We start from the raw sequence: 18,695 nt of genomic DNA, 5'->3' as shown, positions 1-18,695 counted from the left end.
ATATATTAATAACATTGACATCTAATTACCCAAGCATATAATCAGTGTGAAAGGGCACTAATACCAGTTGTAAAGTGTTCTAAATGTCTCACTTGAGCTCTGTTTCAATGCAGTAAGGGTGTGGTAATGAATATAATAATTTATGTGCATATTAAGAATAGGTATGAACCGATCTCATTACTTATTAACATACGCCGCTGAGAACTAATTATATAGTTTATGAGTAACACAAAAGGCATACATATCTTTACATGTACACATAAATAAAGTTGAAGTATCTGATTGTTCTTTTAATATAACAGCTTTCCATGATTGTATATGTACCGTATTTATATAAAAATATAATTATAAAAAATGTCTGTCTGTTTATTCTTGCTAAAGTCGGAACGGTTGGACCGACTTCGACGGGACTTATATTCGTAGATAGCTAATGTTATAAGGAGTAACTTAGGCTACTTTTAGTTTATGGGTAACAGATAGTTATAAGTATAAAACAAAGTTACCGCCACTGTCTGTATGCATTTTAATTTCTGATTTTAAATGTAGTTTTCAGCAACACATAGGTTTTTATGTATAATACATGCATAAGCACATAAAAGCCAAGAAAATGAAAGATTTTTAATGCAAGTCAGGGCGGAACGCTTGTAAAATTTTACATTTAAATAGATATGTTAATTTATTAAGTTTTAATTTTTGTGACAAAAGTTGAATGGGTAAAGTTATTTCTAAACATTACCAAAAGAAAGAATTTTTTTATTCTTCTTTTTGTACCCAAGATGATAAAATTTCAAGTTGACAATTCTTTTTTATCAGGATTATTAGTCAGTTACGCTTTTTAAACTTTGACATATTTGGCAACATTGAATTCGCAGTACTTTCTCATAACCTACATGATCCACTGTTCAAATCTGAATATAAAACCTTTATGGTTTTATAACACTATTTTTAATTTACATAACAATTCTAAATATAATGTACAATTTTTTTTTCACTGTTTTGTTATGGTTCTGGCAATTAATAAGTTTGATATTTATATACATAAGTGAACAAGAAAATAGTACTTTTTTTAAGACTAGAATAAATCTCAGCCTAATTTTAATACAGTTTTTTAAATACGTTAAATTATTCCCTTCATGTTATAGAGTTTGTTTTGCTATATTTTTTACGGCTAAAATTGCATCTGATAATATTGTTGGTATTATTATAGTCTGTCAATTTTTGACCCTAAAGTAGATATCGCAAAGCTTTATTGAATTTAACTGAATTTATTTTTGTTCTTAAATAAATTCTAAGAGATACGAGAGATATGTCTAGTATTTCAGAGCAGAAATCAGTTTGATATCAAATATTATCAAGGCATGTGATGTGGGATTAATTGGCATAGTTTTCATAAATTTATATATTAAATTGGTCGGTATTCAAAATAATAAATGCACTTGTTTATACAATTCACTTAGGACCATTATAGGATCAGCCACACCTCCGCTGCGCCGTAAATAATTTTAAGTAGCTTTTAACATGGAAATGAGTACGTAGCGATCCCATTCACATATGTATTAGGACATTGTACATCAGAATATGTTAACACATAGTACATTTTGCAATTAACCTGCATGCATAATTTATAACGTTATTTATGGGATTTAGACTGCATGAGGCCTGGGAGATAAATGCGTTTTAATCCATAGGGTTGTCTATTTCTATAATTACGATCACCGATTTATTCAAATTTATTATTTGTAGTTGATAAATTTATTTATATATTTTTTTAAATTAAATATAATACATTGAAGACTTGGCGATTTTGATGAGGTCTATTATCGACTATTTAATGATGAATTTATATTTCAAACAGAAACAAACTAAAACTTCAAATTTATTTCAATTATTTCGAGCGAATAATTAACTATTCATCCCGGATTCGCACGGATGCATTACAAATCTATGACTTTCACGGTTTGTTCTATACTATAACACGCATATATTATACATATAAAACTTACTCTTGAATCACTCTATCTATTGCTGGAAACTGAATTAAAATCCGTACCCAAAGCGAACAGACTACGACGGCAGATAGGAGGCGACTTTTATACTATGTAAAGATGAGATTAGTACTGTATTATTATTATATTGAGTGTAATTAATATAGTAATGGATATATTTTACGATGGATAATGTTTACTTTTATATTAGTTCGATAACGATTTATAGTGATTGATGGTACATTATATTTCGTGGAATAAAATATACAAAACGTATACTGGTTTGCTTTATAAGGATGAAAATTTGCTCTCACGTTCTTCCAGCCAACATGATCTATTGTAGAAATAGACATCTACTCGTATAATGTAAACCTCGAAATAGTGGATTAAAGAAAATATTGCTGAGATGAAGAAGAAATATGAAATCACATAATCTTAAAAAAATTACTGAAATATCGTTAAGAATGCATTAATTAAAACTATATATGGAGAATTCACACAACACCACCCAGTCCCATGATAAGCAGAACCTGTGTTATAGGTACTAGACAACTGATATATATATACTTAGATACATTTTTTTTGTAAATACATAGAAAACACTCAAACCGATACAAATAAATAATCATACTCTTGAATACAAATGCGAGGAATCGAACTTGCGAACGTCGAAAGTAAAGCGGTGTTCTAAACCGCTAGACCACCGAGGCCGTCAAAGTAGTATGAATGTTTTGAAATATAAATATAGAAAAAAGTAGATAAAAACATAGTTTATCATCTTGAAAACCTGTTCCTTTTTTGGTCGGATAAAAAGTAGTAATAATATTGCAAAAGCAACACCTGTCCCAATTTCAGTAAGACAGGTTGCTGTAGTACAGCAAGTATTGCCACATGTCTCTTTATGTTGCTACATATTACATATCTCTTTATACGGAAATCAAGTCATTTTACTCTTGTATTGTGGACTATAATTTGCGTCAGTGTTCGCTGGAATGTATATTGACACAAAGTCCTTCAAATGTCAGTTTCACTTGGTTAATATTTCTTACTAGTTTTTCCCGCAACTTTATTCCGTGTAGTTCTTCAAAGGAGACGATATTGTTATTTTTTACATGATGTGTGTTAAGATAGATTATTTAAAAAAGATGATTTAAACATAATTTTTTGACTTCTTTGTTGAGTAACATTCAATTTTTCTATTCGTCTTTCCATATTAATATTATAAATGCAAAAGTATGTCTATCTATTTATTACCTTTTGACTCCTGAAAGGTTATTAATTTTTTTCACTGTTGTTTAGATTAACACAAATTTTTATATTTACAAATTTGTGTAACTTAAACTTAAAAATAAGTGTAAAACTAGACTGCACCTCCGATCGATCCCCCGTTCAATTCAAACGGGGATCGCAATTACGACGGGCTGAGCCGAGGTTCGCATCTCTAGCGGTGCCCTCAGACTAAAGTCGTATCCGCAAGGAGGGCGTCTCTATATCCTTCCGCAGGTTTGAGTGCCATCTGCACTCGAAGCTGTAAAAGCCAGTTGCGGCTAACAGCATTAGAGAAGTCCGAAATAAAATGCTTTAAATGTCGAAGTGATGTAGTGAGTGTGTTTTGTCGTGATTTTCAAGTGCTCTCCACTAGTAGTGGTGACGATGTCATAGTAAAAGACTAAGAAAGCGGGTAGACAAATTTTTCTGTTCGTCATAATTGTTTAAGAAGTTTTTAGCAGCGTCAAAATATTGGGAGCTCTTTAATAATATTATCATAGTAAATATATATATAAGATATATACGAGCCGTGCCCGCGATTGCAGTCATCTGCATGAAAATTATAGTTTATGTGTTATTCTGATATATAAGCTATATTATTGTAAAGTTTCATCAAAATCCGTTCAGTAGTTTTTGCGTGAAACAATAACAAACTTCCGTCCATCTATTTATCCATCCATACTTAAAAACTTTTGCGTTTATAATATTAATAAGATATAATATGTGAAAAAATTAACGTCTTAGTAGCAACTTAAAGCTATTAGAATTATATGCAATATTTTATTGCATTGTCACCTTAATAGCCTTACAATTAAGTAATAAATCTTATTAATACATTAATGTCATTATCCTTCCAGTTGGTTATAGTGAAAGTGAATCAATATGCGATATATGTAAGTCATATATTTCAATGTCACTGTAGTAGACTTAATCCGTTATTGTAACAACCGTGACCGGTTTAATACGCTCGGGGCTTTTTGTTGCGATTTTTTTTACATGTCTATACTCATTAGCATAGTACTGGTGTCGATATGGTTAATGGTATGTTAAAATTATATATTGCATAAACGAAAATATAATTGAACCATAAACCAAAAACATTTTTTTATTAATATCTAAGTTGATCTTGTAAGAGTTTAATACAAAATTTAATTTATTTGTGGTCAAAGATGACTAGAAGAGATTGATATTTAGCAATAACGCCGCCCATTGTTACAGATGTCTTATACATAGTAATAACATTATTTAACTATTTGTATATTATTAATTTATATAATTTTCTATGAGAGGAACAATAGGTTCAATTCAAACTTTATTTCAAAAATGTTCAAAGTGTTAAATTTAATTTTAATTTCATCCAAAGTTGATGACATACTCAAATAGCGAGAATTTCAATACTTGTAATTAAATAATATTAAATTTGCAATAAACTTGACATAGAGAATGATATACATCATCATCATCATCATCGGTATATACAGCAATAATTTATTTAATATATCAATGACACATGCATTGGGATTATACTTTTTAATTTCTTAAATTTGCTAAAGACTGCGATTTGGCCACTAAACTAAAAAGTTAAAGAAACAGTAGTAATGGTACATTCACTTGAGGCGCTCCCGACCGCATTCCTGTCAGTGACAGCTGTCAAAAATGACAATAGCCTTACAGTAACAATGTACTTGTGACCTTGACCTGATCTGTCAGAGACAAGGTCAATAATACGACTAGTGGATCCGTGGAGCTGATGAATCATTACAATGCTCACTAAATGAACTTGTGAATGATCATTCAACTGTCATAATTTAAGTCATTAAAATCTGTCATTTGTTATGTTTATTTTTAATTAATATATGTATAAACATAAATGTTGATATTATTATCAACATTGTTATTGTTTAATAATAGGTATGGATTTTTAAATAATAGGCTTTGAAATCATATCGCAAATATTGTATATGTAGGCACCTGTCCACTTTTTGACCTTTTCGCTTTGTACGAGGAAGTAAAAATATTGTAGGTATATCTATAAATTCAATTTTCCATATATATTATAAATACCTTTTTTGGTTTTGGCAATCTCGTACAGTGTCGGATTTTGACTGATTTGACAACTGCTAATACAGTTAGTTAATTACTACACTTGTCGCGAAGAGTGTTTAAATTAGATAGATAAAGTAATAGCGACATCTAGTATAAAGTTTAGAGGGAGAGAGACGAAGGAGCAGCCGAGAGAACGTAAAAATATAAGAGCAATATGACTGAAAGGGATTTCACAATTGTTAATACAATTCCTAGCTACGCTTGTCGCGAAGAGTGATTAAATTAAACAAAAAACTAATAGCGATTTATGAGAGAGACGAAGGGAGAGCGGAGAGAGTAAATAAAGTTAAGAGCGGTAAGATAATAGTGAGTAAAAAATAAAGTGTATAATTTGTGCTATCAGAGATAAAGGTAAGCTTTAAGAGCGACAGATTTATCTAGGAGGCAAGAGGGTTGCAAGAGGAGAAGAGAGGAGGCCATCTAATGGCTAAAGAACACTCCACAAATAAGCTAAGGAAATGGGAACAAAATAATAAAGTAAAAGTATGGCTGTATCTGGCGCCAATGGTCTAAAATTTCGTACCTGTATACCCTTGTCTGGATTCTTGTAGGCCAAGCATCCGTGATCAAAGCCCAGCAGTGGAACTGCATAGTTGGTTAGAAGAAATAAACCTTTTAATAATAATCCTGACAATTCGCATAGAGCTATCTCAACCCATGCTAAGCAGCTGTGGGTACACAAAAGACATTTTTAAATTCTTATATAATATTAATAGAAAACACCAACACAGATACTCATACCCATGAATACAAATGCATCGGGCGTGGAATAGAACCCATGACAATCGGATGTAAAGCGGTGTCCTAAACCGCTAAACCACTGACGGTCTATACTGACTTTTAGTCGATTAGGTAGGCGTTAGTGATAATCATATTAATTGAAGCAGGTTTTTTTGCATTGAGAATAACACCTACACTTCGGCGCCAAACCGAGCTTTATTTAAGTCTATAATATCTATGCGACAAAAGCAATGAGAGAATATGAAAGTAGTTTAATTCATAAAAGACAATTAGCAAAACTGAATAAAACTATGTTCAAGATGAGGTATCAATGTATAAAGTATTCATTAACTTCTATGGTCTATGCGTTGGTCTTCATACCTGTTTTGTCTATGGTTTTAATCTTAGAACTAGCAGATTGTTTTAATGACAAAAAAGGTAACAATGAGAATTTCTATAAAATCTTTATACTAAATTAGACATTAATACAACTAACTGATTGATTTTAATAGAAGATTTTCTTTTTAAATAAAACAAATGTTTGTATTGTGCGAGGAATTGACTCTCAGGCAATAGGTAAGATTGTGTGCTGAACCACTAGACGATCGAGGGCGTCAAATTTACTTTAAATTGCAGTTACTAGGTTTCTATATCAAATGTTATTATTAATATTATAAATGCGAAAGTTTGTGAGTATGGATGGATGTTTGTTACTCTGTCACACAAAAACTACTCAATGGATTTTGTTGAAACTTTACAGTGATATAGCTTATACGTCAGAATAACACATAGGCTATAAATTTCTCGCGGGTGAAACCGCGCGCACAGCTAGTATAAAATAAACTAATTCAATTTACATAATTCACATTATTTATGCAAGTAAACACTTCATATTATTTTTTGAGCTAACCTTCCATCAAGCTTCAGTTTGAGTTGAGAATAACCGATAACAGGTGCTTCAGGCGTCCATAGGCTACGGTAACCATTTACCATCAGATGGGCCGTATGCTTGTTTGCCACCATAGTACAATAAAAAAAAATAACAATTTAAACTTTTATTCTTTTTAATAACATTTTGTTAACCTTTTCCGAATTAGATATGCGTCTGAACAAGGAATTGGATATTTCATTAACTATGAGTGGTATGAGTGTGCATTTTTTTCTGTAAATGTTTTATGAAATGCCAGATACAATTTGTAGATACGAATTACTCTTGAACCGGATTTACTATATAATGCTATTTTTATTTAGCTACATTATAATTATTTGATTTAGCACAACGCCGTACTTCCGACGGTCCCGTATGCGATTCTCGAACGAAACATTTTTTTGTATTCATGATTGAAATATGTTTTTATACTGGGTTTTTTATGTATAACTACTCGTATATATTCTATATACGAGTAATTATACAAAATGTTTATAAAAAATTACTGTCATACCTAAATGAAAATGTAAATTCTTTCTAATTAAGAGAATAAAATAATAATAATAACCCAGCATACACACAGCGCTATTCCAAGCTCGATGAAGCTTGTATTATAGATACTAGACAACTGATATAAATGCTTAGATGTTTTATAAATACATATATAATTTACATATAAAACACTCTGGGTAACAAACAATCATACTCATGAATATAAAGGTTTCAAGAATCGAACCCGCAACCATAGGAAGTGAAGCGGTGGTGCGCCAAACCGCTAGACCACCGAGGCCGTCTGATAAATAGCCATTAAGAGGAATTAGATTAAGCAGCATTAACTAGCTTCTCATACGTCGTCGCCACGTCAGTACCTTATTAAGTAGGTTGTGACTCACGTCTGCGTATCGAAGAAAAAAAATTCATACGATCCTCACCATCGTTTCCGACATTACTGTGTCGAAATGCACTGCATTTTTTTATATGTTGACCTTTAACGTAACGAAAACGTGGTTTATTTATAAATTAAGGAAGCTTTCAACCTTTTTTAGGTATTTAAATTAAGGTCAATATGATTAAATTAAAAGGTATATTACCTCCGAACTTGTAAATATACTCTATTGAATATTATATAACAGTGGGGTATGCCATACATTTGACCTAACTTGTATATATACTCTATTGAATATTATATAACAGTGGGAGAAGCCATACATTTAACCTAACTTGTAAATATACTCTATTGAATATCATATAACAGAGGGGTATACCATACATTTAACCTAACTTGTAAATATACTCTATTGAATATTATATAACAGTGGGGTAAGCCATACATTTGACCTAACTTGTAATAGGAGGTAATTTAATATAAATCAAATAATAATTAGTATGAACATTATAGTGTGGGGGGAAGGGGATTGTTGGTAATGGGGATTAATAACCCCATTGCAAGCATTGTACCATGTCAGGTTGACCTCCTTGTGGTTCCCTCTGGAAACCATCATAATAAATTGATAGCGAATTAATCACAACTGGCTAACTGACCTGCTGTTATCTTCATATTACCATCCTTCTCTGGTTCCCCGCCAGCGTAAACCATACCGCAGTACCGCAGGCGGGTGCACCATTCCATAATCATCCATAAGAAAAAAACATAAGATTGTTCGTAAACCTTTACCATAAGTCTAGGTTACACAGTCAGCTACCAATTCTTACACGTATGGGTTTTACTGACCATGCAATACCTAACATTGTGATTAAAAATTTAATATTACTTAGATTTATTTTAATCGGCGTGCATCGGGATGCTTCCTAACAGTGTACATTTTTTAAAAAATATTTTTAAGGCTGGCTCGGCTGGGTTAGAATTTCCTCCAAGTTTGGACTTGCGACGAAAGTCGGGGTAGTAACCACAAGATCACGACGTTCGCAAAAATATTGTATAACTAGTGGTATTTTATCCCACAACTTTATCCACATATACATTTGTATATGTCATCTATTAACTATATTTTTCCAAGGGTTCTTTAGTCTATATTTTGACCTATATTAAATACTAACTGATCTGAGCAAGTTCGTCTGCGTAATTCATTGCAGCGCCGCTATGTCAGGCAGTATAGTATAATCTTTGAGACAAAAAGAACTGAAATAGAAATAGACATGAAAATAGTAGAAGAAACTTACAAAGAAACCATTAAAAAGTAGACATAAGACTACAGCATTCGTAAAAAGTAGCTAAATCAAATAGTAAGTAAACTATTTTTCATTATACAGTATATATAGATAGGTACACTGTAAAAATAGAATAAACAGATGGAATAAAAAAAAAAGAATAATATAACCACAAGAGGAATGATATCTTAGTCCTGAATGACGACGCATGATTGGTATCATGGGCGTCATGATAACGTGATGTTCATATTGTATATGTATATAGGTGATAGTTACCACTCACTATGACGTGAGCCGTCAGCTTCCTTGCCATTCCATTTATATAAAAAAATATAGTCGATAATGAAGATGAGGTCATTATAATAGGACAAAATAAAAGAGCGTAGTTCAATTAGAATATTAAAGTATGTATACAATTTGTAACAATACAATTTAACTGCAGGTTATGATATTATTCTGATGCTATTTGTGACGTTTTAAGCTAAAGTGAATAGCCATGATGTCACATATTAAAAATAATAATAGCCCTGGACAATTCACACAAAATCAGCTAGTTAGCAGCTTATGTTAAGGGTACTACCAACTAATAAAAAGTCTTAGATTGTTTTTGTAAATACATACATAATATAGATAAATTCAAACAATCCAGCAAATTGAATCAACAACCATCGCAAGTAAAGTGGTAAAAAGTATTAAACCTTAATAAACTGCGTATACCTATAATAAATACATATATAATGTGGCTAAAGAATAACAAAACCAGTTATGAACACAAATATTTGATTTGCACGAGAATCCAACCAGTGAACATCAAAAGGTGAAGAAGTGTACCAAACCACTACACCTCCGAGAGCGTCCCGTCAAAGTATTGTCAAATATTATTAATAAATTTTAAAATTACGGCTTTAAGGTCGAACTTCAAAAAATTTGCAATTTTCGAGTTAAAGCAATTTATTATTAAGTATGTAGAGTCCAGTTCGCATCTCGCTCCACATACCGAGTTTTCTCTGAACTATTACATAACGTGCCCACATAAGGCGTAATTGTCTTGGTGCAGACAGGTGCAGAATTGTGTAAGGGCCCCGGTGTAGGTCAACCGCAGTATTCAATGTTGCCAATTAATATTATACATTTCTTTTATGGACAATTCAGTCAACCTATGACCTTTTTTTTATACCACGAAGGCGGCAATCAATAATAATAATAATAAAACTCTTTATTGTGTATAAAAAAAGAACAAATAATTACAAAAAAGAGAAAGAAAATTATGCGAACAAAAGGCGGCCTTATCGCTAAAAACAGTCTCTTACAGACAACCTGGGAGATAAAAGTATTGGATAAGGGAAAGGTAGGTGGCGCACTATAAGAGAGTTAGATATTATATGAATAAAAAATACATGTATAACAAAACAAAATATTACAGAAAGATTTTTAATTGGTGAGAAAGTGAGATTTGACTAGTTTTTTGAAAATGGAATGGGATTGAGCAGATCTAATAGAAAGTGGCAAGAATCAATATGACCCATCTGATGGTAAATGATTACCGTAACCTACGGACGCCTCAAACACCAGGTGTTTGTGATCGCAAATAGCCAAATAATCATTTAAAATAAAATTTAAATATTAACGTCCCGCAAGGAATATTGATAGTGTTTTGTTTTACTTTAATACATTTTTTCACTTCTTCTCGAACATTCCGTGGCGTCACTATTAAATTCAGTTTCAAATTATAATATAAACGTAGGGGAAAAGGGATTGTTAGTAATGTGGACTGATGAGCACATTGCTAGCAATGTCAGAGTGACCTCCACGTTACCATGACCTCTTCCTGGTGACCAGCGAGACAAATTCCTGGTGAATATGTCACGATGGGCTAACTGACCTGACCTCATGTTCATGTTATCATCCTCCACTGGTGACCGGTAGCGTAAAGCGTTAGCGCAGTCGAGTGCACCATTATCATCCCTTAAAAAAATATACTCAGCGAAATGTCAAACACGACAACAACAGTTAACAATGTGTTATGGGATATATTTGTTGTTTTATTATGACCCGAAACTTACACCTTAGTAATCATTGCTGTCATAACGTATAGGCAGGGTTCTAATCTAACAATTACATAATTTAATTTACAAGGTAGCTGGCTATTTTTATATAAGCGATATTAAGCAACTCTATTAGAAATAATCTCATCGGATCTTTATCATCGAGTTTAATTAAACTGTAACAAGTCGGTTAGAGTTCCGTAGGAAAGAGGTAACATGGCAAATATAGAAAATATATTTTTTTATACATATTCATACATTCAGCAGCTAAAACTTATATGAACATTAATGACGATAATGACGACCTCGGTGGTCTAACGGTCTAGCACATCGCTTTACGACCGACGGTCGCGGGTTCGATTCCTTGCACGGCACAAACATTTGTATTCATGAGTATGATTGTTTGTATCGGTCTGGGTGTTTTCTATATATATTATGTATGTATTTACAAAAACAAATATCTATGTATATGTATCAGTTGTCGAGTACCCATAACACAAGCTTTAGCTAGTTTAACTTGGGTCTAGATGGCGCTGTGAGAATGTACTGAGATCATTAATATATTTTTAAATAAAGTTAATCTGGCCACAGTATATATTAGATACTGTAGAGTATCGAAAAAAATATATATTATTTAAAGATGTTTCAAACGTTAAAGTGGATTGTTATTGTTATCATACTAATATTAGTTCAAAAAAAAATATATTATTTAAAGATGTTTGATATCAATGAGAAGAACGACAAGAAACTTAATTTTTTCAAATAATAGTGGAACATGTTTATGATAAATACAGTTATTAAAATTCAAATTTGGGAGAATAGAGTATATGCTATCGCAAAGAACAAAAAATTTCATCAGTGTTCACAACCTGAACAGACCAGTCCCCACAAGCAGCACCCGTTCACGAGTATGACGTATGAGCCAGCCATCATTGTACTCAACCATATTTGAGGGAGCACATCGACCCGGCCCACCACGCCGCCACAAGTTTGAACTTTATAGCGAGCATGACTGTTTCAGGTTACTCCACTACGTCAATTATATTATTTACAGCATAGGCTGTACCGATCACAGTTTTCACCCATTACAGTATTAAATTTACATTATTTAATTTACAATATGTCATTACAAAATTTATAATAAGTTTCTTTATTGTTATTACATTATCCATGTCAATGGGAAAAATTATATGCCTCATAACAAAAGTTAAAATTGTAATTTAGTCCACACATTGTAGTCATTTAAGTAGTCGTTTATTTTATAATAAGCTTTAGAGCAAAGTGTTTTTTTTACATGTATCTTAAATTTGGCTTCACTTAAATTTAAAACACTATCTGGCAATTTATTATAAAAACGTATACAATGTCCCATGAAAGATGTACTTACTTTTTTGAGACGATAACTAGGCATATTTAATTTATTTTTATTCCTTGTATTAAAAGCGTGTACGTGACTATTTTTTGGAAATAAATTTAAGTTTTTGCGTACATACATAATATTTTCATATATATATTGAGAGGGAACAGTAAGAATACCTGTTTCTTTAAAGCGTTCTCTAAGAGATTCGCGACACGGTAAATTATATATTGAACGAGGAATATATATATTAGGAATGCGACAGTCAGTATTTTTATTCCCTATTCGCAACTAATCGGCTAAACGAATTTCATTGAAAATAACATATACTGATATCGATAAAAGCAAATGAAAGTTCCATCAAAATCGAGCCAGCTGTTTCCGACATTAGCACGAATAAACAGAAGGCTGAAATTTTATAAAATATTTTTTTGATGTTAAGTACCACCTTATTCATATGTATTTAGTGAAATGCTGCTAATTTGATATCACTGAAGACACTATAATTTTATTTATTTGTATAAATATATGTTTTTAACAATACTCATGGATGGATGCGTGTGTAGCACTGATGTAACGTCATCTCGTCATAGGAAGTGTAGTCGAAGTAACTAATGGTGCTTCCGAACATCTCATGAATATTAAGGAGGTACAGTCCAGTCACCTATTAGCATGTCAACAGACTTCAACGTAACACAAGACAATTAGCCATCGCTAATTTTGGTTTTACCATCACTTTCTTCCTGGCGAATGATGCCAAAAACAATAGAATATCAGGAATGATATATGACAAGAATTCATTACTGAATAGACACTTACATTGAAATCGTATCACAAGGAAAAAATTATTATAGTAGATATATTTCAGTACTTTACAGAATTCATCGCACTTTTAGTTTCAAATAGTTCACCCGCGTGAAATTTGTAGCCTATGTCTAATGTACCTATAAGTTATATTGTTGTGAAGTTTCATTAAAATGTGTTCAGTAGTTTTTGCGTGAAAGAGTAACAAATATCCATGATCTTGATATTATAAACGCGAAAGTCTGTGACATACTCATCGGTAAGATGTAAGATTTTTCTTCTAAGTGAAAGATGAAATGAGATGAGAGATCAAACCAATATAAATTTAAAATGCCGGTTTTCTGGCTAATTTGGTTTTCTAGTTATTTATCTATGTTTTTACTGATTTATAGATCCTATATACCAGTGAATTTTAGTTACATCTCTATGATGTTTTACTGATTTATGGTTCCCATAGATAAGAAAATAGTACGTAGTTGTTACTCTATTTGAGAGTAGATGCGAAATGCTAATTAAAGTTTAGGGAAAATTATATTTGAAGGATGTAGAGCGGGCAAAACCTATTTCAATTAGTTATGTAATTTCACCTGTGGTTGCATAAAATTATGGGTTGACTCAGTGGTGAATCAACCCAGTTACGTCGGACTTGAAAATTATGGGTATAACGAACTCTCTTAATTACACCGTAGTTGTTTAAATTTCCTAAGAGTAAGGCAAGGAGCCTTTTCTTTAATGGATATGAAATCTCAAGTTTCTGTATGTATTGACTGGTGATCTTGTTAGACTAGAAAATTAGCAGACTTTCATATAGGATATAGAAAAGGTTTGTTCTGAGCTTTTTTATTATACTGTTGATGAAGTGTGTAATGTTTTTTTTATTGATTTATGCATAATTCAAAAAATACATATTATTTTGCATTCCGTCTCTTTATTAATTATACATGTGTGAAATTACACACAGAAGAGTATGTATCCCTTCAATTTTCTTCAAAAGTTGTACAAAGTTTATGCTTCTCGTATTAATATATAGATTATCAATGAAAACTCACCTTATCGATCTCAGCGATCCTCAAAACAATTTTGAGCCTCGGATTGTTTTTTATGTACTCCTTCAGCAGAGCATCAAGCTTATCTCCTCTCGCATCTCCCGCGTATACGAGATGCGTGCACTCCGTAAAGCCTTCGGTCGCGCGTGCATTCTCCACGTAACACACGAGGCGGGCAGCGCCTGCGCCGGCGCCGCTAACATCCGACACCACGGCAACGGTGACCAGGCATAATAACCAACCCCACATTTTTTTTTAAATAAAAAAAAATCAAGCTGTCATTTCCGAACGCGATCGATTTTTGGAAATTCGAATTTGGAAGCGCGTTCGTCGTTTCGTTGGCGCAGTACGAGTGTCAGGCGGTTCGTGGCCAGCCTCCATCGTAGGCGCCCCCGCCCTAGTGCGGTGGTGGTCGCAAGGTCGCGCGCTCACCGCCCGCGTCGTTCTCGGACCTGTATAAGCTTGCTGTGTCATAAATGTTACGTTACGAGTTACGAATCTATTCGCTATTGGTATGTCACATGTGGCATTTTTGGAGCACGGCGTGACCATTTTTTTTTTCAAATTGAGACACGAAACGTGAATATGAGATTTGTTTTTTTTTAGTATCCCAGTGTTATTTTTTTATTTTTTTTTTAGTTTGCAGGCAAGAGCGGAGTTCATTTTTGATGTAACAACTTGTCTCTCGCTTTACTGCAACTCTCTGCATTTCGTGTGAAGTAATAGAAAGTCGGGGAAATGCGCTCTATTTGATTTCATCATGAGCTTGCGCGATGGTAGAATTAGCCGCTTGTTGGTAAGAACGAAGGTACAGTCGATTGTTTATAATAGTTACATACAATAATTAATTAATTATAATAATTTGTTGTAGTTATAATAATTAATAGACATCAATGTTTACTTTCTTTCAAAAGCGAGCCATTTTTGTTCCAACTTGACATAGCGGGACTGTCCCACTTAAAGTCGGACGAATGGTAACATTAGCATGGGCCATGTAAATTGGTGGCTAAATCAATCAACTTGTCAATTTGTAACAGTTTTTACTTATCTTTTCTATTCTAAGTGATATATTGCTCCATTTAATCTAGTTACCATTTTGTTATTTGCATTACCTGCACCTATTACTGTGACTGTCTATTACAGAACTGGATTTTAATATCATTAAATTAATCAGTAGCATGTGGGTGTGTTAATGATAAGATTTTGATTATTACGTTTTGTTTTTACAATAGAGTTTAATGATAATGATATATCATTGCCAGGTACCAACACACCAATAACAATATGTAAAATATTCTAGCAGACCCGGCCACGCGTTGCTGTGGTTAATAATAGACAAATAATTTGCAATAAAATAATATTGCGACTATAAATTGAAATGTAAGCTATCGTATCTTTCAAACGTTCATCATCACACAATGACAAGTGTCATACTCGTGAACGTATGATACTTGTGTTAACAATTTAATAATAATAATCTCCATATCAGTCCGGGAAATTTACCAATAATTGTGATACTGATCTCATGTCTCATTAATAATAATTTCTTTAATTATTTATTACTATGTTCTTCTATTCACATAAATTTAATAATATGTTTTTTAACAATTCTATGGTATTTCGCGATATATCAATTATAAACAAAATCAAATTAAAACATAATAACTTAAAACTAATAATTAATACATTAATTCTAAAGTAATAATTTCAAAATCATATTATTTATATTAATTAATGTAAAACAAATAAAATAAAAATTAAACAAAAATCATTTGAACATATTTAAACTAATTATGATATTTTTTTATATAACATGTCTTCGACAAGGGGGTGACTAATTTGAGTGAAGGTTCATCTTTCATGCATCATCAGCTTCAAAATGAATTGTAACTAATAACCTTCTAAATACTCATCTCAAAAAAAACTCATCATAATCGGTTCGTTCATTTATACGCTACGATGAACCCTTCAACCGAAACACATTTTAAAAGGTAAGCTGTCGAAGACAACTTTGTTCAAAGTCTACCCCGGTGTACCTCGGCGTGTTCAGTAATCAGCACTGCTTTTATAATGAGTTATGATGACGCTGATGATGATTCTTTATCAGGTATGTCTTATTTTTAAAGTACTATTTCGATAGTACAACATGATAAGAGTGTTTGCCGCACGTCATATAAAAATGCTATTTATATATTATTGTATGTATAAAATTCGGTACGTATATATTTGTATATGTACATGTGTATTTAAATTTTATGCATAATATGTCTATAATGAGGTCAATAAACTATTATTAAATGAATATGCAAATTGTATTGTAAAAAACTGCATTTTTACATAATATGAATTTTAATTTGGGTAATATCTTACTATGAACAGCTTCACCGGGCTATATAGGGGGCGAGTGCAGTAGCACTCCAAACTCGGGTAATGAGGATAGGAAGGTGAACATTTAGGGTTGCGTGTATTTTTTAATGCCACTTTATTAAAAAAATAGGCATAAAACAAAAATAAATGTTACGTGTGGACAACCCTTATCACTTAGGGGTATGAAAAATAGTAGCCGATTCTCAGACCAGAATCAGAATATGTACGTAAAATTTCATAAAAATCGGTAAAGCCCTTTCGGAGGACTATGGTAACTAACATTGTGCCGCGAGATTTTTTTATATAAGATTTAAATCTGTTGTCCGTCATGTTCCTAAATATGTAATTGTGTATTTGAAGGTGTTTTGAACGAATTAATGTAATTTATTTTTTCTTTGTTTGTGTCTGATAATGATGTTCCTTCGATCAATAGGCTCTACAACCAGATTGTCTGGCAATTCTAGTAATGATAGTCTACAATAATAAATTATGTAATCCACGATTTGAACATTCAAATTTATTTAAATTTATGGCCTTTTTCATACATTACCACCTTCAACTTTCAATGTCAATGGTCTTGAAACGGTTAAGGATAATCACGATTGAGTATCTACAAGCCATCTAGTCCCAAGCTAAGCAGAGCTTACGTTATGAGTACTAAAGAACCGAACATGCGAAAATCCGAAATAAGGCGGTCCTAAACAGCTAGACCACCGAGGCCAGCAAAAAAGATGGAATGATGCTCCTGTCTATATAAAGATAGTACACGTTGGTAGAGTATAAATCATATGTTTAATACAGCAATTGTATTTATTTAGATGCTGGAATAACTGATATTTTTTATTTTTTAACTGATATTTAGATCTTGGTGGTCTAGGGGTTAAATCACTGCCTTATATACGATGATTAATAAACACCATCTGATCCCAAGCTAAGCAGAACTTATGGGTCCTAGACAACCGATAGAAATATTTAAATACATTTTTTATGAATACATACATAGTATACATAGAAAACACCCAGACTTAATAGTCTGGATGTATTATGATTATAAACACACATGCTCACTAATACAAATGTTCGCATTTTGCGAGGAATCGAATCTGAGACAATCGGAAGTAATAAACCGCTAAACCATCGACATATCATATAATATTAATACATAGTAATGTGAAATTGAGTTTCTTTATTACCACTATTAAAAATGCAATATTAGATTCAATGAATGAAAGACAGACATAGAGTCAGACGGATGAAGTAGCCTGTAAAAGCTAGTGGAAATATTTTAGTCCGGCTATAATACTGTCCGGATGTGATGTATTAAATCCTATACGATAATAATATCTACAATAATGTTATCAATACAAAATATGATAGCATGAATGTATTAATCACCATGACATTGCAGAATGCAATTCATACCAACTATATGCAACATAACATTCTATTCTCCCATGGGTGACCGCGGGTCTCTCCTTATAACAAAGGCATATATACATACAGTTCTTTTTTATAATTGAAATAGCAAATAAACTGACTGCTGACCTGATTGTAAATGATAATAGTCGCCTGTATTTTTTTTATGTATGATAATAGAACGATGCACCCGCCAGTGGAAACAGAAAGCGCATTCTGTTTCCACTGGCGGGTCACCAGTACTGCTAACGCAGACGGATACATCATTCCATTATTATCCAATAATATATATATAGAATAACATTAATTTATATATAATAGATATAACATTAATTTACTAATATATCTATTTGTTCCACGGTTCGCACGCATTCACATTTAACAAAAATGGTTGCCTTGCCGTTATCTTTTTATTTGGGATCGGCACAGTACGTCATTCTCTTCCACTGACTTCTGATTTTTTTTTAAAACTATGAACGTACG

The 18,695-nt window shown here is 32.2% G+C and overlaps 1 protein-coding gene across 1 annotated transcript in view; it reads right to left on the bottom strand.

Annotated features, from left to right (window-relative positions):
- The window catches only part of LOC131846353 (mucin-2-like), a 35,179-nt gene extending 20,452 nt beyond the window's left edge, over positions 1–14,727 (bottom strand). Inside the window, exon 1 of the mRNA XM_059195628.1 lies at positions 14,433–14,727. Coding sequence (XP_059051611.1) covers positions 14,433–14,678 — 246 coding nt within the window. The 5' untranslated portion in view covers positions 14,679–14,727. The remainder of the gene's footprint in view (positions 1–14,432) is intronic.
- Positions 14,728–18,695: the final 3,968 nt, after the last annotated feature.

This window comes from Achroia grisella, unplaced genomic scaffold, assembly GCF_030625045.1.
Source record: "Achroia grisella isolate CSIRO2021 unplaced genomic scaffold, CSIRO_AGI_Agris_v1 utg509, whole genome shotgun sequence".
NCBI lineage: Eukaryota > Metazoa > Arthropoda > Insecta > Lepidoptera > Pyralidae > Achroia > Achroia grisella.
This window is presented reverse-complemented; position numbering and strand designations above follow the sequence as displayed.